This window comes from Opisthocomus hoazin, chromosome 20 (genome assembly GCF_030867145.1).
Source record: "Opisthocomus hoazin isolate bOpiHoa1 chromosome 20, bOpiHoa1.hap1, whole genome shotgun sequence".
Classification (NCBI taxonomy): Eukaryota; Metazoa; Chordata; class Aves; order Opisthocomiformes; family Opisthocomidae; genus Opisthocomus; species Opisthocomus hoazin.
The window spans coordinates 5,804,500-5,825,561 of record NC_134433.1 but is presented as its reverse complement, the minus strand read 5'-3'; the positions used below and the strand labels follow the sequence as shown (position 1 = coordinate 5,825,561).

The following is a 21,062-nucleotide window of genomic DNA, read 5'->3' as shown; positions in this document are numbered from 1 at the left end:
ACTAGCTTCAAGCCAGATATTCTGAACACTCCTATACCTTCCTTAGATGCACATAAAATAAATTTATTGCTAGGAAGATGACATTTCATTGACAGACAACTCCACATAAATCCTTATTTTGCAGCTAACGAAACCCAAGTAACAAAAGCAGTATTGTCAATAGAAACACTGCTTTGCTTAAACGGGAAAGGAGTTCTTGGAGGAGAAGAAATTCTGGTGCAGGCTCTAAACAAGACAGTGCTCCTTCTTCCACGCCACTTCACAAATCCTTCGCAGGTGTTCGATGAGGAACAGGCAGCCACCTCAAAAGCCAGCTTCTGGGTTTCACTATTTCCTACACCCTCCAACGAGAGGCTCAGCCTCCAAGGCGACCTCATGACACATTCTCAGAGCTTCCCCGCTGGCAAGGACCCGCTCTGAGCATGCCACAGAACAGCCTAAAAAACCGGCATGCCCACGCAACCCTGCCGCACCGCCGGTGCTCGGGGCAGGCTCCCGGCTGCGGCGCGGCCGGCGAGCGGCCCTGCCCGAGCGACAGCCCCTGCGAGGGGAGCAGCCCAGCTCCCCACGGGCTCCACTCGCTTCCCTTCTCCGGGGTACGCAACGCCTCGCTATGCGAGCGAGTCCTGAATGAAGATATCAAAGCAATTTTCACACTTGGAAATTACTTGTCACAGGGATGCGATCGGAAAGAAACCCTGCAGCCAAGTTTCTGTTCACCATATTCAATAATATGGCCCCATCTGCAGTGCTGTGTCCAGTGCTGGGCTCCCCAGTTCAAGAAAGATGAGGAGCTACTGGAGAGAGTCCAGCGGAGGGCTGCGAGGATAGTGAGGGGACTGGAGCATCTCTCCTACGAGGAGAGGCTGAGGGAGCTGGGCTTGTTCAACCTGGAGAAGAGAAGGCTGCAAGCGGACCTTATACATGCCTACAAATATCTGCAGGGTGGGGGTCAGGAGGATGGGGCCAGACTCTTTCCAGTGGTGCCCAGCGACAGGACAAGGGGCAACGGGCACAAACTGAAGCAGAGGAAGTTCCAGCTGAACCCGAGGAAGAACTTCTTCCCTCTGAGGGTGACGGAGCCCTGGCCCAGGCTGCCCAGGGAGGCTGTGGAGTCTCCTTCTCTGGAGATATTCAAGACCCGCCTGGACAAAGTCCTGTGCAGCCTGCTGTGGGTGACCCTGCTTCGGCAGGGGGTTGGACTGGGTGACCCACAGAGGTCCCTTCCAACCCCTACTATTCTGTGATTCTGTGATTCTGTAATAACACGCATCTTTATGCGTAAAACCCCATGAAGGATAAAAGATCCAAAACACAGCAAAAAGAAGTCTCCAATGCCAACACGGCCCAAGTTTCACAGCTTTCCAAGCCCTCACAGTTCAGCAGGAGACAGAGTCCCTGCGAGAGGACCAGAGATCCCTTCTGCCTCTCCGGAGCCCAGCGCTGCGGCGTCTCCGGGCGCCCAGGGGCTCTGCAGCTGAGCTGCGGCACCCAGCGCGCTCCAGGAGAACATCACCAGGGAAAGACTCGGTGCCCTTGGAAGGACGGCAGATTAATCTCTTCTTTTGGCAGCCGGGACCCTCCCCTTAAATAAAGGGCTCATCACTTCACTCGGGCTCATCTATCACCACAGAACCAGCCCCGAACACGGGCACCGGAGGGATGACGTCCTCCTAAAAGTCACATTGCAAACACCCGAGAGCGCTCTGCTGAGCAGACTCGCACGGCAGAGGAGATTTCTCCCCTCCAAAGATTAATTCAGCACAAAGTACAAAAGTTTCCAGCTTCCTTTCTTCAGGCTAATACAGTCATTACAGCAAAAAACCTGAATAGGTTATGCTGCGTAGGTATCTACTAAAAACCTACATTGTTCAAGCATTTGCTATTAATACACCAGTTTAAAGCAACTTGAGCCTTTGTCTTCAGTGCTAAAATAGGTACACATTACCATAGGGTAATTAACCTATTAGCTACTCCGCTGTGAAACCAGAGCAAAGCTCAGAACTTTGATTTTACTGCTAGGAAAGTGAGCGCGCTCCACCCCAGCACCTACCTGCAGATCAGGACTGAAGCCCTCGGTCTCTGCCCGGGATGTTACAGCATGACAGTTGTCCCCATGTCACCCCCAGGACGGGGGAGGAAGCCAACCTCATCACCACCACTCTCTTTTTGGACCCTGCACTGGCTCCAGCACCACACTCCAGTTCTAACGCCAAAGAAACGAGGATGTTTTGAAAAAACCCAGAACCAAACCCAAACTTTAAAATTAAAAAAACCCAAACAAAAAACCACAAAAAAACCCAAACAAAAAACCACAAAAAAACCCAAACAAAAAACCACAAAAAAACCCCAGCTCAAACCTGGTGCCACCTTTTCATGCAGAAGCCATTCCTGCTCTTTGCAAGACAACCCGGTAACAAAACCATTGCAGGGGGCACACATCCAAATGACGAGGGACTGGTCCTGCGTCTCACCCTGACACCTCGATGCCAACTCAGTCCCCTTGGACAACGGCCAACGAGCAAAGCAGACTGTAATCCTTGCACTTTTACTATACTTGTGTAAGAAACAAAATTGTCTCTATAAAATCTTATTCTTCTGAGATGCTGAGTCCAAAAGCCATACGAAATTTCTTATTCTTCTAGAGCCTTGAAAATAAGAGAAAAAATTGCCACGAATAATAATTACAAAAAACATGAAAGTTGGACTTTTGGTTTGCACCAGTTTTTTTTAAAAGACAGAAATTAGTCAACATAACTGTTCCCATATCACACAAAATCAGTTGGTATCGACCAGCTTTAAACTCTGCCTCGTGGAGTCTCCTTCTCTGGAGATGTTCCAGCCCCGCCTGGCCGCGGTGCTGTGCCCCCTGCTCTGGGTGACCCTGCTTGGGCAGGGGGTTGGGCTGGGTGACCCACAGAGGGCCCTGCCAACCCCCACCGTTCTGTGATCCTGTGAAACGAGACAGACACATCAGCACTAATTCCCAAGCCCGTATTTTCCACCAGCAAAGCCCCTCAGCCCGTGAGCAGCGCTGACGTACGAAGCACAGGAATAAGCGATCCAGACTGCAAACCAAGAACAAAACAAATCAAATTTCATTATCTTGCCTTCCTAAACCAGCATCCTAAGCCACATTCTCCTCCACAATCACTCTTCCTGTACTCGCCACCTATTGCTTGTAATCTACTTTATTGCTTCACACTTCAGTAGAAATTAATCAGTCTATTTAGTTAAAAATCTCTCGAAATAAAACAAAGTACAGCAACAGCTTTGTTCCGAGACCTAAAAACGTGCTTCAGTAGATCCAGAACCATGACTGCTCCATTTTCCATGGACTCATTTTTAATACACTTAGTCTTGTAAACCTGCACTAACATTACTCCAGTGATTATTTATTTGTTTATTTTCACTATTTCTAGGGCAGTTTCAAGGAATTAGCATGTAAAATGTATACCAGGGGAAAAATGTCCAACAATGTAACTTAAAATAGAAGAACAGCATTGAAACAGATCACTTCAGCAGCAGCAGACCCGCTTGCAGCCTGCTGCTGAGCAGACCACGCAGCCTGAGGACATTCAGCTTCCCGGGGGGCACAGCGTGTGTCCAACACCACACAGCCAGCAAGGGCAGCAGCAGCAGCCGGGGCAGGGCTCCCGCCGAGCCCGTGCCAGAGCCCTCGCAACCAGAGACCGGCTCCAACCCCAGCAGCCAGCGAACTCCTGGAACTGAAAAGTCCTTCCACCAGGACGAAACCCTTCAGCAGCGCTCCGAGTTTGTGCCCAGCTCCCCGTGACTTTGAGAGGACTTCAACCAGAAGCTTGCCAGCGGATGTTCTCGTGAAGGCTCCCAAATATAGGCAAGATCAGGACCTTGTCCGCGCGGGCGTCTCCCAGCGCAGCGCGGCAGCAGTCCCGTGGGTCGGAGCAGCAGCTGCCGCAGCAGCAGGGACCTGCCACACCGCCACCAAGGGATGAGCACTTTGCCCAGCTCCAGCTGCTGCTCCTCAACATGAAGCGAGGACAAGCACAGGAGCCTGGCCAGCAGCTGACCTCCTGGGCCACCCTGGCTCCATCCCATCTGCAAAACAGCCCCTTCCAAGAGGTGCAAAATCCAGGAGAACCACTGACTTGCTTTGAGCTGACCAAAAAAATGATTTCTCTTTAAGCACGTTAGGCACCTCTACTTTCATCGGGGCCAGCACTTTGCATACAAGGTCACGGGATGGGGTAGACACACTCATGTCTGGTCGTGTGTGGGGAAGAAAAGAGGCATTCGGACCCAGCCCCACGATGGGGAAGAGCTGAACCCACCCTCTGAAACTTCCCACACATTCCATGGCCCCCAAAAGAGCCACACGTCCCAGCGAGAGCTCCACGCTGCCACGTCTCTCTAGCTCCATGACCCAACATCTCAGGCTTGGCTGCTCGGCCAAAGATGAGGGTCACCTGCAGTACCCCGAGGTGGTGGTCCTGGAGAGCCACCACTTCAAACATCTCACTTCACAGCACGCAGCTGTAACCCTGGCAGAGCAACGAAGTCAAGAGAAGGACAATATTAAGCATAAACTACAGATGAGGAGGGGAGCCCCAAAGGAGGAGGGGAGCCCCAAAGGAGGAGGGGAGCCCACTTCATCCAGCAACATGCCAAATATCTCAACACACAGACTGGGCACCTTGAAGGAAAAACCTGAATGGCATCCATCCATGCAAAGAAAAGAAAGTGAGGGACAAGAGCAGTTTAAAAACAGATTCCAGCTTCAGCCAAACGCTTCTAGCTAAAGAGTGAACTGAACATTCAACATCTTTTCAGGTCCAGTGGAGGAACCCAGTCTCCCCCACGGCAACTGCCAGGCGTTGAGGATTTTTAAGCCACCCCAGCAGTTCTTTATACAGACAGCCAAAGACTTGGACAGACCTCTGTAGCTGGAAATCTCAGCCAGGAAAACAACATCCCACTGAAATTTTGCAGGGCTCCAGAAGAATGTTTCTCAAAATCAGTGCTTTTTGCTCAGCAATGAGGGATACAGAATGGAAGAATCAACTGCACCTTAAACAAAGCAGCACTGGTACAGGATTAAGCGAACAACTGCAGGGCAAGCAGAAACGAAGCAGCATCATGTCTGCAAGGTAAAAGGGAATCCGCGCTCTGACAAAGCCCCCGCCCTTTCCTGGGTACCGCTCACAGACGGCCGCAGCCAGCGACGCAGACGCGACGGACACGCGACTAACGGCACGGTGGCAGCCCAAGCCCCGGCTCGGTGGCAGCCAGGGAAGGGGCTACCGTATTGAGGAGAATCAACTGGCACTCGTTACCTCGGGAAACAACAAACCAGCAACACAACTTGAAGACTCAGATGATGGAAGCAGAGATTAATCCACCATAAAAACATAATTACCTCATTAAAATCCACTCTCGCAGTCTGCGAAGCAAAGGATTTATACTATTTTTCTTCTGGGTTTTGTCCAAATCACCTAAAAATAGAACTGAGAGCCCCACCATGATTTGCTGAAAACCCAGCCCATTTCATTTAACAAAGAACAACATAAATAAGGAGGCTGAAATAAATTTCTTTCTTATTGATTAAGCAATCCTCGCCATCCTACTGCTGTTGTAGAGCCCTAACCCAGGAGTTAGGCTCTAAAGCAACAAACGTTATGGAAAGGTAAATAAACTTTAAACAATTTAATTGCCCATCCTACTAAATAGTCGAGCTCCAGCTTGAGCTGGGGACTGAGATCACTCCTGCAGGGTGCTGGGACAGAGCAAGACGTGCCAGGAGGAGACAGGAGGAGAGGGGACATTGCCCGTCTGAGCACGCACGGCAATGACGCTCCACACGGGCAAGCCTGCAAAAGCAGCCCCGGCACAGTGGTCAACAGCTCAATGCCCAGCTGGAGATCGGTGACAAGTGGTGTCCCTCAGGGGTCCATACTGGGACCAGTACTGTTTAATAACATCAATGACAGACAGCGAGATGAAGCGCACCCTCAGCACGTTTGCAGATGACACCAAGCTGAGCGGTGAGGTCAACGCACCTGAGGGACGGGATGCCTGGAGAAGCCTGAGAAGCAGGCGCGTATGAACCTCACGAGGTTCAACAAGGCCAAGTGCAGGGTCCTGCACCTGGGTCGGGGCAACCCAGGCTGGGGGATGAAGGGATGGAGAGCAGCCACAAGAAGTACCACCTGCGGATGCTGGTTGCTGAAAAGCTCAACATGACTTGGCAACGTGTGCTCACAGCCCAGCAGGCCAACTGTGCCCTGGGCTGCATCCCCAGCAGCGTGGGCACAGGGTGAGGGAGGGGATTCTGCCCCTCTGCCCCGCTCTGCTGAGACCCCCCGGGAGTCCTGCGTCCAGCTCTGGAGCCCTCAGCACAGGACAGAGCTGGAGCTGTGGGAGCGGGGCCAGAGGAGGCCCCAGCAATGACCCGAGGGCTGGAACCCCTCTGCTGGGAGGAAAGGCTGGGAGAGCTGGGGCTGCTCAGCCTGGGGAAGAGAAGGCTGCAGGGAGACCTTACAGCAGCTGCCAGTACATAAAAGGGGCTCATAAGAACGATGGGGACAAGCTCTTTAGCAGGGCCTGTTGCAATAGGACAAGGAGTAATTATTTTTAACTCAAAGAGGGCAGATTTAGACTAGATGTAAGGAAGAAATTTTTTACAATGAGGGTTGTGCAACACTGGCACAGGTTGCCCAGAGAGGTAGCAGATGCCCCATCTCTGGAAACATTCAAGGCCAGGTTGGATGGAGCTCTGATCAACCTGATCCAGTTGAAGATGTCCCTGCTCATGGCAGCGGGGTTGGACTGGATGGCCTTCAAAGGTCCCTTCCAACACAAACCATTCTATCACTCTATAACAGCGCCTAGATGATGCTCTGCAACACACCTGGGGTCTGGAGATCAACCCTGCTGCGAAACAGCTGCTTGCCAGAGGCTGCTGTTAACCCCCTGGAAGCACTAGCACCTACCCCAGGGGTCATGTGCAGCACTGGGAGTCTCAGCAGCTCCTGCAGGCTCTGTACCTGGCTCATCATTTCAAGCAGTCATGCTCTGAGCTTTAACCTCCAGGAGCTGGACTCCCTTCTGTTCCCACTGGTTTACAGGACTACGCCCTACAGATTTACCCGAGTAAAACTGGTAGAACATCACCACTTCAGAGCAGGCATTCAGACACTTGAACTCCTCAGCCCCTGCCCCATCACTTCCAGCTGCTGAGAAGGTTTCCCTCCTGGCCACCCCAGCCTCACAGCCAGGTCAGCATCATGGAGCAGTGTCTGCAGAGACTGCAGACTGGCAGCTCACAAGGCAACGGTCACTTCTTCTGGCAAAGGAACTGCCCCTACCTTTCTGTGCAGCACTCTGGTCCTCTTGAAGCCATGCCAAGACACATCCAGCAATCCACTTGAGGCAACCATCCCTCCTGTCTCGAAATGTTGAAAACCACTACAAGCTTTCACTTGTCCCAGGACCACTGGGTGACCATGACAGATGGCATCCCTGATCTGGACTGCTTACACTTACTAGAGGGGACATCCCTGTGTACAACAGCTGTAAGGGGGACAGTCACGGGCAAGGTTCACCTCTTCTACCACTCCTGTGTGTGATGTGCTCTCAAGTGCAGGGACATGACCACTAAATAACTGGGCAACCCTGATAGCTACCAGAAGGGATGCTCTTGAAGCATCACACGGAACATCAGAGCTCTCACTTGCCACCATGCAGCATCCTGCTGTCCCCACCTCACTCAAAGTGTGGTATTGCTCCATCAGTCCCGCACAGACCACTGCAACAGAAGCAATGCATGAGAATTGGGGACTTAGAGCAGAATCAGAAGGATTTGCTCAATGCAACAGAGGTTGGGTGAAGGAAAGAGAATTAGCTTAATACAAATTGTAGAAAATCCAAAGTCATGGCAAACACCAGGGCTAGCATCAGGGTCTAAACGCCACGTCTCATTCCTGCAGAGCAGGGGGGGGAGTAGCCAGCGTCACAAACCTGCCTGAAGGCAAACCTCGGGCATGAGGCACCGTGTGTTGCTACTGACCAGCACCGTCTCCTCACTTAGATCAGCAAGGTGCACGTTCAGCTGTTCAGTCACGTTACAGCTGTGGAAGGTGGGTGTCTGCCTCTGGCAGCCTGAACAAACACGGCACCTTTCTGCCTGGTCAGCCGCCAGCGCGGCCGGAGCCCCTGGGGGGAAGGCTGCTGGGCGAAGAAGATGGCTACGCTCTGCAGTCCGTGCCTTCTGTAAAGGAATCCAAGTCCAATCTGTAACAGAGTAATAAAATTTTGCACATATCAAAGGTATCCATGAGCCTGATACATGGATTTAAAAAAATATATTGCTTCTTAAAAAAAAAAAATCACAACAAAGGTTTTAACAAAGTCCTAAGTGTCTCTGGACGCACGGTGCAACTTCTGCTCCCACTTGAGGGGTCTGCCTTGGGGGGTACACGCTTGACATTACCCGAAACTCCGACATCCTGAATTAAAGCGTTCTTTTAGAGACCTAGTCTCTACAAACACACCGTTCAGATCCTTCCGCAGAAAGCAGGACTCTTCAGCAGAGCCCTACAAGGGGATAAGGCTCCTCGAGATTGTTCAGCAAATTTCAACACAAAGCCAGAAGGAAATAAATGCAATGAAGCAGACACAGATTTGTACAGGTCTGTAAATAGTTGCATGAGCGCTGATGATCATCAAGTCTCCAGTTCTGGGGCTCACCACCACCACCACCTCTACTCTCTACGTTCCTCTGTTTTTAGAGCTAAGCAGTTAGAGGAGATCATTTACAGTGCATCTAATTTCAGTTCCTCCACCAAACAGATTTATGAGCAGCCAAGTGCTCTTCTGGGATAACAAGAAAGGCAGAATCCCAAATTAGTCAGCACAGTAATTGCACCCGACTACTGCACTTAGAAATGGCTGAACAAATTGGAGAGAAGCCGACCTCACCCATCACAGAGGCCTTAATTGGGTAAAAAATGAAGAATGAATCACCTTTGATCTGACAGTTTGCTCCGACCTCTTGTCACTGTTACTAATCACCAGCTTTCTGTATTCAAGCAGGTACAAGACAATAAACTCCACAAATTTATATGAAAGATGCTCCAGCAATTTAGCAGCTTCAGAGGAGACTCTGAAGCCGTGTGCTGTAGTCCCTGCATTTCTTACGTTGGCAAATCTAACAGGAGCTCCATCCAAGGAGCAAGCGCAGGACTTGGCTCTCAAGCGCACAACGTGCAAGTCAACAAGGCTCCCGATGGGTTCCTTCAGCAGCCATGGAGTCGACGGACAGGCACGCAGTTTGGGAGGTCACAGACCACCCCGCTGATCACAGCCATCATCTAACCCCACCAGCAAGCGTCCAAAGTCACAAGCACCCGACTCGCACCAGCAGCTCCCTTTGGAGAGCCATACAAAGGAACAGGGCCAAGCCACAAACACCGACAGGCAACACAGAGAAACAGCGCTTCTTTGCACGAGCTGGTTTATTGCTCAAAGCCAGCCCCACCAAGGAAGTCTGGGGTCATATCCTGCTCTCGCTGGCACTCGGCTAACCCAAAGCAGCTGAAATGGGAGCTGAGGAAGAAGAGCACTGAAGACACGGCCGTTCCCTGGGCTCTCTTGCCACCCACCCGCTGCAGGATCCTGCCCCAGAGGAGAGCCAGCAGAAGAGACTGCACAACCCACAGCTCCTTCAGCCCCAAACCAGCTCAACTTCCGTCACCTTCAGCCACCATTAGAGCCGAGCACACCGACCTCACCCCGAAGCGGAGGAGAGCCTGCGCAGAGCCCACCCCACCAGCCAGCAGCGGCTCTCAACAGCCCGGGGACACCAAGTCCATGTGTCACCCCAGCTACTCCTGCGAGCCTGGACCCACCAGCCCGGCCTCTGCCAGCTGAGCCCGCCTGCACTGCTCAGTCCATCGTGGATAACCCCTCACGAGAGGATTTCTCACTCCCTCCAAAGCAATGTCTGCTGATGTTATTTGCCTTGCACGAGTCCACTCCCTCTGCTTCGGAGGAGCACCAGCACACCCGCTGCCATGTTCCCATGAAGTCCATTTTCTTGTTTGCAGCATTTTCGCCTCAATTACACGCTCACCATCCAAGATGAGAAAAAAGGATCACACCTGCAGATGCTTTGTCAACTCATCTTTCCCAAGATGGCAAATGAACAGATTCAATGGACCCAATAAATGCTTCTTATCTGAATCATCATGCTACAGCCACTGATACTCGCTCAGTGAGTGGAGAAATCCAACAGCTAATGCATTCAGCAGAATGGAATATTACACAATGCTCTGTACGATCCCAATCTATGGCATTTGGCCCAGTTACTTCAAGTTTATAGGCTTAAATAAAAACATGTTTTAAAATAAAGTGCAGATGCCCGTTTCCTTTGCCTAGCTGCCACGCACAGAATTTTACGTTTGCTCTTTCCTTTTTAAGAGTTCACAGAAAAACACACCCATGCTCTGTCTTCTCAGGGTGCTTTTACATGGAGACTACGGCTCTATTTCACAACAAGAATGAAAATGTGAGCAGACATCCCCAAGGTCGCGGAGCCTGTTGGGACAGTGGGGAGTTCTGGCTCCCAGAGCCCGGCCCCGGGGAACAGAGCAGCCCTTTGGAGTGACTGGGTTAACAAATTACAGAAGGGTTGGCAGGGGGAATAGAGACTGGTGTGAAAGAAGTTCTCTAAAAGCCAAGTCTGGCCTCTCTCCTGCAGCCTCCAGGAAGAGCCCAAGGCAAAAGAAAGATCATGTTTAATAAAGGCTAAGAATAGCAAATGCTTCTGAAACGTTAAGTAGCAGAAAAGCTAGGCAAGCTAAACAACACGTGCCAGTTAAGGACTGAAAGAGAAGAGCGAACTTGGAAGAGGCGGAGGGCAGCCCTCTGCGTCTCCCATTGACACGTCAGAGGTCAGAGCCCGTTTCCAAAAGGCAGGCACAGGGGGAGCAGAGCCTTCTCCCATCGACGAGGGTGGCAGCAGGGCAGCCTCTCTGCAGCCGTAACCGCTGCCCTGGCAAGAACAAGCAGCGAAAGAACAGCCCGCAGGCCTGGCTACCCCAAAGCAGCCCAGGGACGGGCAGGAGGGGACTGGTGCGGCGTAAGGGACAAAGCACTGCGCAAGGGCTGAGACGGATTTCACCCTCTGCTCTGCCTCAGGCTCGCTGGGCAGCCAGAGACACCTTGCCTTTCCCCACAGCTTCACTACCCTGTCCTCGTCAGACACACAGTAACAACCAGCAGCTGGGAATAACACAGCATTTTGATCATGAAGTGCTTTTATGGACATTTTTCCCCCCTTTTCTTGCCTGCAAGCAAAGCAAGAGGTACTGGAACAGACAGAAGAAATAAGATTTCACTCCCTCGGCAGCCAAGAATCTCGCTGAAGCCTCACTTGGATTGCTGTTTGCTGTAAGATAAACTGAAAGGAGATGATCTATTTCAGAGACAATAACTTAATATTAAACATCATACCTTTGTAACACTCCTCACACTGCATTTCCAAAGGCTTACACCACAAGTCTCATTAGCAAAGCCATTAAAACAAGCACACAGCTGGTGGAGAGCATTTACTGTGCAGAAGAGTCAAATTCTTCTAAATTTATAGTGGCAAAATTGATTACTGATTCCAACATCTGTTGCAAATTTTACATTTAAATTCTCCTTAAAAAGTCACTTAGCTCAGGAACAGACTAGGCTCTGCAAACCAGCTCCCCTCCCCCAGTACCCACATAAATCATCTCCATGCAAATCAAACGTGCTCTTTTCATAAAGGCAATTGTTACTGTCATATGTTATATAATAAGCACTGAAATGTGCCTAAGATGTAAGTCCATGTATTTATGTTTGTAATCACATAGAAGCCAAGGGCAACTGATGAAAGGATCACATGGGAAAAAAATATTAAAGTAAACAGCACCAGATGCAAGCCTGAAAACGTATAAATATGCAAGCTGGCGTCTTCATCACCGAGGCATGTGAAAGGAACTACCTGTAAGCAGCCTGCAGACGCAGCCCTGGAAGGTGGTAATAGGAGAGCATTTCTATTTCATACCCTTCTCTGGACAAACCCCCGCTAGCACCTTCCAGCAAGGAGCACAGCCACAGGCGCCAACTCCATGCGCTGGCAGCTGCGGGATACCCTAGGACAAGCAGAGCAAAGAATGTCCCTTTTTGGTGCTTTTTTAATAAACGGAAATAAAGGAGTCATTTGCTACACCTCACCCGAGCCATGACCCTGTTTCTCCGTGAAATCTTCATTCCCTTGAAGCAGGAAAAGATTGAGGGCAAGGTTTTACCCAAGATCTAAAGCCAGAGCTGCCTATGATGTCTACAGACACAAGCCTAACTGAACTCCAGAAAGTGCCAATAAGCTGTTTTTTCTGCTTTTTGTGACCCTCCTGGAAGGACAGGAAGCAGGTTCTGCTTCATCATCAGTTCCTGCAGTGCCACAACATCTATTAACCTACAGGATTTCTTTTCCCCCCTGTTTGCCGTGTGCGCAGCTCCAATCTGTTTAAGAGAACATTGGCACCTGTCCTCTGCAAGTTAAAGCGGTTCAGCAGTGCCTGCTCGGTGTCTGGCAGCACAGCAAGTACTGTAAGGTACGGTGTATCGAGCAGACTGCACAGGATTTATCCTGATTAAGTCAAGAAGATACTGACAGAAGCGGTGACACCTCGTCAAGGCTGGCCGTGTGCTCCTCAGAGAATAGGACGCCAGAGACCTTCTTCCCCAGTGCTCATCCAGCCCCCGAACGTCCACGGACCAGCAGCCACTTGCTTCAAGAGCTGTCTCACTCTCTCAAGAGGTGGAAAAAAAGCAGGCTCAGAGCTGTTGCAACGTAGTGGTGAACCACAAACGGGGCATAGAATCACAGAATGGTAGGGGTTGGAAGGGACCTCTGTGGGTCATCTAGTCCAACCCTCCTGCCGAAGCAGGGTCACCTACAGTAGGTTGTAGAGGACCTTGAGTAGGTTGTAGAGGACCTGTAGATGACCAGCATGTTCTGCTGGTATGTCCATCGCCATCTTTTCTCCAGTTATTTTCAAAGTGCTTGAGCCAAAACTCGTAAGCACTTTTGCCATATCAGATTACTGCATCCCCACTTCATTTACCAGCAACTCAGCGGGGGCTCCCACTTGTCTCAGTCAACATCGCCATCGCTTGGGAAAACACCTGGAGGTTTACGGAGAACAAGAACAACAGTTTTCAAAGTTTCTCAGCCTATAGAATCTGGTCCAGTAACACTGAGGGAAACCAAGTACAAAGCCAAACCACAAAGGGATCACAAGCCTGGCTGCTGGAGGATGAGAGCTCAGAACTTCGGTTCCTTATTCTCTTGCTCAGACAGCATATGTTTGGTTAATGATATTTTTGAAGAAAGCATCAACTTGGTCATAAAACTTCAAGGCATGGCAAATCTACCTCTTCCCTCCTGAGCTTCTGGACCCTCATTATTAATTTGCACCTCATTTCTCATTTGGATGAAGCATTATGAAGCAGCAACGACTGGAAGAAAAGCCTTTCAACCACTGGAACAGAGATTTCTCATCCTTACGATGAGAATAAGAATTCACATCCATAGTGCTTCCTCCAAGCGCTTGTCTATCAAGTCCAGTCAACTCTCCATCATTCTCATGAACTCAAGGCGGTCAGAGGACGAGACTACAAGACTTCTCAAGTGTGATGTTTGGAAAGGACATGCTCTAAATTGCACACGTTAACGTCTGTCTTCTTCCTCTCAATCTAACTTGGAGGGCAGAGGACACATGACAAGAAAAACGGAGCCTTCTGGGAGTCTACCTGCTGTTTAACATAAACACCTCAAGAAAAACATTTCTCAGCACAGAAAATTTAACACGAGGACCATCTCAATGAGAATCACTCTACAAAGGATGAAACTTGCTCCAAATTGTAGTGGACAAAGAGGGGGTTTCTTGCTGTTCGCTGCAGAAGGAAATATCACAACACATTTTCAATGTTTATTCCTAAATTTCCTTTGAAAATGCTGTGGCCATTAATCACCAACACGCTGTATGATGCTGTCATATCATACTCAGAACAATGCATTATAAAATTCACTCCTTTAGTAAGGGCTCAAGAACTCTGTGCAGAATTCCAGTTCGAATCATGAAATCCTCTACCAGTATAACTACCTCACTGAGGCAACAGGTCTGAAACCCACCTCTTCGCCCAGGCCCTCCCATTCCTACTTTATAACAAGAATCAGCCTGCTCTTTGGTGGCAGGGAGGAGAACAGCCAAGGAGCACATCCTCACTGCTTTCTCACCCAGGGCCATGTCCTCTCCTCCTCCTCTGGTTGGATTATCAACATCCTGCAGCAGGACCAACCTCTGACGACCCATCCCTGCAGCAGCGAGCCCACAGCCCCGCGGACAGCCAGCAGACACCGCAGCGAGCAGAGTAACCGTGCAGGACGGGCACTTGCCAAGCAACACAACAGCAAGGTACAACTTGTGTTTTTAAAGACTCCCTTTGCCCATTTTTATTTTTTAAATGTGCATAGATCAAACCTGTCCACGACTCTCATTAGCAGTGACTCATACGAGCTGCACTGCCAGCTAGTCTCGTCTCGGGAGAATCAAATAAGCCTGGATGGTTTGGCAGGCAGTGTGAAAGTGTGGTACTTGTACTTTGTTTCCAGGTATATTAGCATCACTCTCCCAACACGGCGCATCAGCACTTCCCCACCTGTTCCGAAACCGGAGCTGCGTTTCTCAAGAACCAGCAGCCGCGTTAGCTCTCACCCCCCGTCATTCGTCACAGTCCCACCGAACGGTGCTTAACATCGCACACGAACGCCAAGCCACGCGCTCCGAAGAGCAGAAAGGTGCTTCTGCCCCAAAGCAGCTCAGGATAACTTTGAGGTATCACAACCATCTACGACATGAAGAGAAAAACCTAAGGAACAGCAGCCTCCCCAGACTTCTTGCTGTTCCCTGGGGGGTCGATGCACCACGCAGCTGAGCCGGGGCTGGCAGAACAGCGTGCCACCAACTGGGGCAACTATTCCCTGCCTCTTGTGGTATCTGTGTCTCAAGGACCTTTCAACGTGCAGCTGCTCCGAGGAGAAAACGCACCTGCTAGTTGAGCTCCTCTCTCCTCTTCACCTTGCCCAGAGTATTTTTAGCTGTATGGACAGACTTGCCAATACTTTCACCTTCAATTCTTTCTTTGCAAGGAAATTTCTGACAACACACCGCAATGAATGAACCATATCTACCCAGGGTCAAGAGAGGCAGAGGGAAAGAAGTGACAGGCAAAAAGCAAGTTCCCAAAAGGCTTGTTCAACATTTTTGCCTTCAGTATTTTAGCTCCTCTTCTTTCCACAGCCTTCTCGACTTGCACAGAGGATTTAGTAAGTTTATACCTGATTTTAGTAAGCTCAGAGTTTGGCCTGAGATTTGCTGAACGGAATCAGCCAGCACACTTGCACACAAACAGCTCGATCAAGCTACTCACACGCCCTTGCAGAAGAAAGCGTCACTCAGTTACACCGAGTCTCCCAGATGTACTAATGTCCAACATCGTCATCTCAGAAGACGGGAAAACTCATTATTCAAATGAAACAGCCTCTCTTGTCTCTTCATCTCAGCAGGTAACCTCTGCCAAATCAGTAAACAGAAGTACTTGCTTCCATCAGAGCACAGGATCAGTAAATAAGAGAGGGAAGACATGCTCGTGAAGCGCTACTACTAATTCATGGGATGCCAGGACCACAACTGCTTCATTAATTACTACAGAAACAGTTACACGGCACACTAAGTTCTGAGCTGACAGCAGCAGACGTGATCCCATCGGCCTTCAGGTCCCTGTTCTGCTGTCTCAGATGGACACAGACCACGGACGGTGTAAAGGGACACGCCTGCTGTTCTGCTCACACTCACTCTTATGGATAAATCTTTCCAAAAGTAGAGGTATTTTTTCTGCGTAGCAGGAGGGCAAACAGAGCTAGGAAAGTCCAGCACATACATTTGAATGTCCTTTATGTACTGCATTTTCAAGGGCAGCTTTGAGAACCGGCACTAAGGGCCACACGGGGATTTAGGACTCTTCCTCTGCTTCCCCGAATTTCCAGTTTTCCTTCAGCCGCCTGCTTTCAGTGCGCTTGCTTCATTAGAAAGTCTTCTAGTATTTTACGATCTCTTCATCTCTCACAGCATCTCATACTCACAGCAGAGTTTACTCTCCCTTTTGAGACACATTCTGCTCTCCTCTTGGCACTGAATTTCTCCCCACACGGAAGTCTGATCAAACTCGCTGGACTTTATACACCTTAAGGTACAAAACACGTCAACATGCTCCCAACACCTCCAGAACCCACTCCCCGCTCCATTTCAGCCTCTGTGTCTTTTACTTTCATCCTGAGTAGGTAAGGTGCAGAAGAAAGGGGGGAAAAAATACTGAAAAAAAGTATTCATAACTGAGTACCTTTTCAGACAAGGCCTTTAAGCTGTCTAGAAACCTCTGCCAGAAATCCTTGAAGAGGGGTCGGTCAATTCTCTTCAGGCTCTCTCTGGTGCTGGCATCCACGCTGACATAAAGCTGTGTTACTGGCTCAAGGTTCCTTGGAAATAAAAAGGAGAAGGGAATTGTTGTTTTCGGGCATCACTGCTAGCTGAATTTGTGTTTTCCCACCAAAGCACACACAAAACACAGTTTCTCCACACAAGCTGCTCTGCTGGTCCAGCAGCAACAGGAACTACACAGTATTTACAGGCAAAACTATCAAAGTCCGGTGCTCCAGCTCTGCCAAGTGACCATCATCTTCACAGCACGACATTACAACCTACTTTCAGCAAATAATACACCCCGAAGCCAAGGGCATCACACGCAGAGGCCTCGGCTGACAGGTTAATGATCTTTTCCTCACTGAACTGGAACACTCTGCACCCCAGGGTAGCTGTAACACACTCAGAAAGGCTTCCTGAAGCAGGCTGCCAGGCGTTCACGCGGGGCATGGCAAGGCTCTGCCTCTCCCCACAGCCCCCACGGTCAAAATCCGTAAAGCTCAGCCCCTTCCCCAAGCTCTATTTGCCCCAGCCCATAGAAAAATAATCCCCTTCCATAGAAATACAGCCATAGTTTAGGCACTTTCTGCTGTTGGACATGTTGAACTTACCTGACCTGCAGCTGTTTAGAAAATGAACCCAAGCACAATCCCCCAACATGTTCTCCTTCCACCTCCAAGGCTGCTCTTCCATAGAAATCCTGCAGCAAAGCCTTTCCGGCCACACCATGCCGGTCAGCACAGCATCTGTGAGCCCAACACCGGTAACTCCCAAACACATCAAACCTCCTCTGCTGCGTGAAGAGCCAGGATTGAGCCGAATCCCCTCCAGAAACCCTGAGGGCCTCAAGGAGAAGCAGCAACGCTGCAGCCCAGCAGCAGCAAGGGATAACGAAGGGCAGCCAGAGGAGCAACCTAAACCAAGCTCCCTTGCCACAGGCAAAACTGATAAAGCCAGCAAGTATACAGTCCCAGCTTGATTTAATTATTTAGGAGATGAGAAGAAATTAGAAACTATTGTTCAGCTGCCAAACAGTACCACCTAAAAATACACCAACCCCCCTGCCCTCCCCAAAGGTGACAAAGGGACAAAAACTGCCCTGAATGAGACCAAGAAGAGGCTCTTCGTGCCCAGAAAAATGTACTTATTTGACATGAACACTCAAAAAAGCCTAAGCACATTTTCTCCACGTTTATTTAGACAGAAGAATGGAACAGCACAGAACAAATTTAACATTTTAGGTTTAAAATCCCCCCCGCTTTGTAAACAAGCTCGTCTGGACTGCCAGCCCAAAGCCACCATCTCCAAAACGGACCCAATGTTCCAGGCGTAAGTGGATTGAAGTATTCACTTTCAAAGAACATAGCCAAAATACTCTTTCCTTTACTTAATGCTGCATTTACTTCATTACAAGGGGCCCCACTCAGCAAGTGTTTTTCAAAACACAAGCTGAGGAAAAAAAAAAAGTCATCTCTACACCGAGGACCTCAAACCTAAGGACAGGCATAAGCCAGCAGACGCAGCACCATCACACCAGAGAAAATGAAAGAATTGGAGATCCCAGAGAAGGATTTCTGCCCCACATTGCTCCAGAAGAGAGTGGTCCACAGGGCTCTGCCGCGGCCAGGACCAGAGCCGGGATGACCTGGAGCACGCTCTGCCAAAGGCGGAGAAGCAGAAAGGGCAGTCCTGGATCCAGGCAGCACCGGGGAGCAGCAGAGCCCAAACTGGTGTGCCCAGAACACAGCTACGTTTCCTGATTCATGGGAAAATCTTAGCTGCATGGTACCAGGGCGGATTTTCCAGCATTCCTCCTTAATGTTTGGTTGTCATTTCCAAGCCAGCTTTGACAGCTGAGATCCCGTCCACGAGCTCACGTTCACGGCAGTTACTGCACAGGAACTTGGGCAGAATCCCAGAATGGTTGGGTTGGCAGGGCCCTCTGGGGGTCACCCAGTCCAACCCCCTGCCCAAGCAGGGTCACCCAGGGCAGGCTGCACAGCACCGCGGCCAGGTGGGGCTGGAATATCTCCAGGGAAGGAGACTCCACAGCCTCCCTGGGCAGCCTGGGCCAGGGCTCCGGCACCCTCAGAGGGAAGAAGTTCTTCCTCATGTTCAGCTGGAGCTTCCTCTGCTTCAGTTTGTGCCCGTTGCCCCTTGTCCTGTCGCTGGGCACCACTGGAAAGAGTCTGGCCCCGTCCTCCTGACACCCACCCTGCAGATATTTAGAGGCATTTCTAAGGTCCCCTCGCAGCCTTCTCTTCTCCAGGCTGAACAAGCCCAGCTCCCTCAGCCTCTCCTCGTAGCAGAGATGCTCCAGTCCCCTCCTCATCCTCGCAGCCCTCCGCTGGACTCTCTCCAGTAGCTCCTCATCTTTCTTGAACTGGGGAGCCCAGCACTGGACACAGCACTGCAGATGGGGCCTCACCAGGGCAGAGCAGAGGGGAAGAAGAACCTCCCTCGACCTGCTGGCCACACGGCCGAGTAGCACAGCACAACTCAAGAGCAATAAATTGACTTCAGGCCACCAGCCGTGAGGTGGTTTCACCAGCCAGGCAGGACACAGCCTCGTCAAGGATCCAAAGAACAGAAACGTCAACAGAATAAGCAAACGCTCATTTTTATGAGCAATAATAAGCAGCTGCTCATTCTTATTATGGATGCTCAAACGCACACACATACGCAGGGGCTCTTGGTTCAGCCACTCATCAGAAACAAGGGGAGGAAGAGGCCAGGAGCCAGGAAACTGTTCAACGTGAGCTCCCGTGCCATAAAACCTCCTTCACTTGACGGAGACACGCGTGTGTGCCTGGAGGCAGACAAAGCTGCAGTCCCAATGCGAAAGGAGGAAGAGGAGAGGAGGGAGGAAGGCCCAGGCAGCACCAGGCTGGAGACCCAGCCGAGGGGTCTGCAGAGCCAGCGGGCCTCCCGCCTAAAGCCAGCGAACACCCCCAGCCACGCTCCGCGTTTGCACGCTGGACGCCGGAGGTCGTGCTGCCTAGTCCAGGACCAGCTTTGAGACCACAGCTCCCCTCTGCTGACCGTGGCACAGCCACCTTGGGCTTGGCATGCTTCAGCTCCCAGATTAAGCAAATCATCTGCTTTGATAAGCCAAAGAGCAGCTGCAATTTTTAAGAGGGCAAGACTAGCATTTTATCATTTTCTTTTTTGTTTCTTTTTAAAAAGCATTCAGCAGGTCCTAAGAAATGCAGCTCCAAAATATAGAGTGTGCTCTCTTTTTAAAATGCTATTTATAGGAAAGAGCAATTTCTGTCTATCAGGCCCATAATACATGACTTAAAGTAACTTGATTACACAATTATTCAATCATTTGGAAGGCCTTTGTGGTGTATAATTACTCACTCAAAAATCGCATGCCCTCCCCGCTCGCAGCCACGTTCAGACCAGGGGAAGGAAGCGAGAAGGAAGCTCGACCAGAAAGCGCCAACAGCAAGAGGCCCCGAGCACCAGAGCAAACCCAGGCTGCGCCCAGCCCCGCCATCGTGCCCGCAGCTCCAGCGCTGGGTTTGGGCAGCGCCGTTAGCCGACAGCGCTCTGCCCAGTTCTCATCCACCTTGCAGCTCCCACCGCGTGCGCCGGCTACATTGCTTCAGACTTTAACAGCAGCCTGGATGCTGCAGAACACCACAAACAGGGATTCTTTGCATTTGTGAAGACTCCTTCGGAGCTCACTGTGAACGTTTAGGTCCAGTCCCTCTGAAAGGGAGGGTCAAATCTCCTGACCCCACTTTGGCAGAGGAGCGCGCGCTTTTCACCTGCTCTCATCCTGCACTCCAGGTCCTGCTGGAGATGCTGGCCTCTATCGATCTTTGGTTGGAGCCACTACGGCTGGTCTGATGGAGGCAGAGCAAAGATCAGGCTGCAAGAGAAGCATGCAAACCGAAAAGCAATTTGCGAGCTCAGTCTCCTGCCCTGGCTGCCGAAACACTCGTGCCAGTTACCCACGTCCCCGAGCACAAAACACGGCTCACTCGCTGTTCTCCTTCCCTCGCACCTCCGGGAGGTACCAGATTACCTTCTCTTCACTTCCAGAAGTAATCACACTTGATTTAACAGGTACAGAAAAGAAAATCAAAACTAGGGGAGAAAAAGAGACAAGGAAGAGCACGAGGAGATGAAGGTTAAAATCAAACAGATGCCGAGTGGGCTTTCTCACTGCCGTTGCTCACACAGAGCTCACCGATGAGCGACAAAACAGAACGAAAACCCAGGCTGGCACTCACGTGTTGTGGCAGGGAGATACTTTGTCCAGCCCTTACCTGATCTCATCCGGGAACTGCGCGTTCGTAACCAGGAAGCTGGAGATGCCGTGCTGGTGCAGGAGCTTCACGAAGCGGTTGATGGCTGGGTACATGATGGGCTCTCCCACCAGGGACAGGGCGCAGTGCTTCGCCGTCATCGCTTCCTCCAAGCGATCCGCCTTCACTCCCGACACGCCTGCAAAAAGAGGGGGAACAGGCTTAAATCAGCTAACCCCCCCTCCCAAAC

General features: G+C 50.6%; 1 protein-coding gene across 8 annotated transcripts in view; it reads right to left on the bottom strand.

The window, feature by feature from the left end:
* TYW1B (tRNA-yW synthesizing protein 1 homolog B) overlaps positions 1–21,062 on the bottom strand; it is a 110,828-nt gene that overhangs the window by 39,393 nt on the left and 50,373 nt on the right. For all 8 annotated transcript variants that reach the window (XR_012765921.1, XM_075440321.1, XM_075440325.1 and 5 more), the window contains 2 exons: positions 20,834–21,011; positions 16,474–16,609 (listed from right to left, as the gene is read on the bottom strand). Coding sequence is in view for 7 of the 8 variants with exons in the window: in XM_075440321.1 (XP_075296436.1) it covers positions 16,474–16,609; positions 20,834–21,011 (314 nt within the window). In the remaining variant the exon portion in view is untranslated. The remainder of the gene's footprint in view (positions 1–16,473; positions 16,610–20,833; positions 21,012–21,062) is intronic.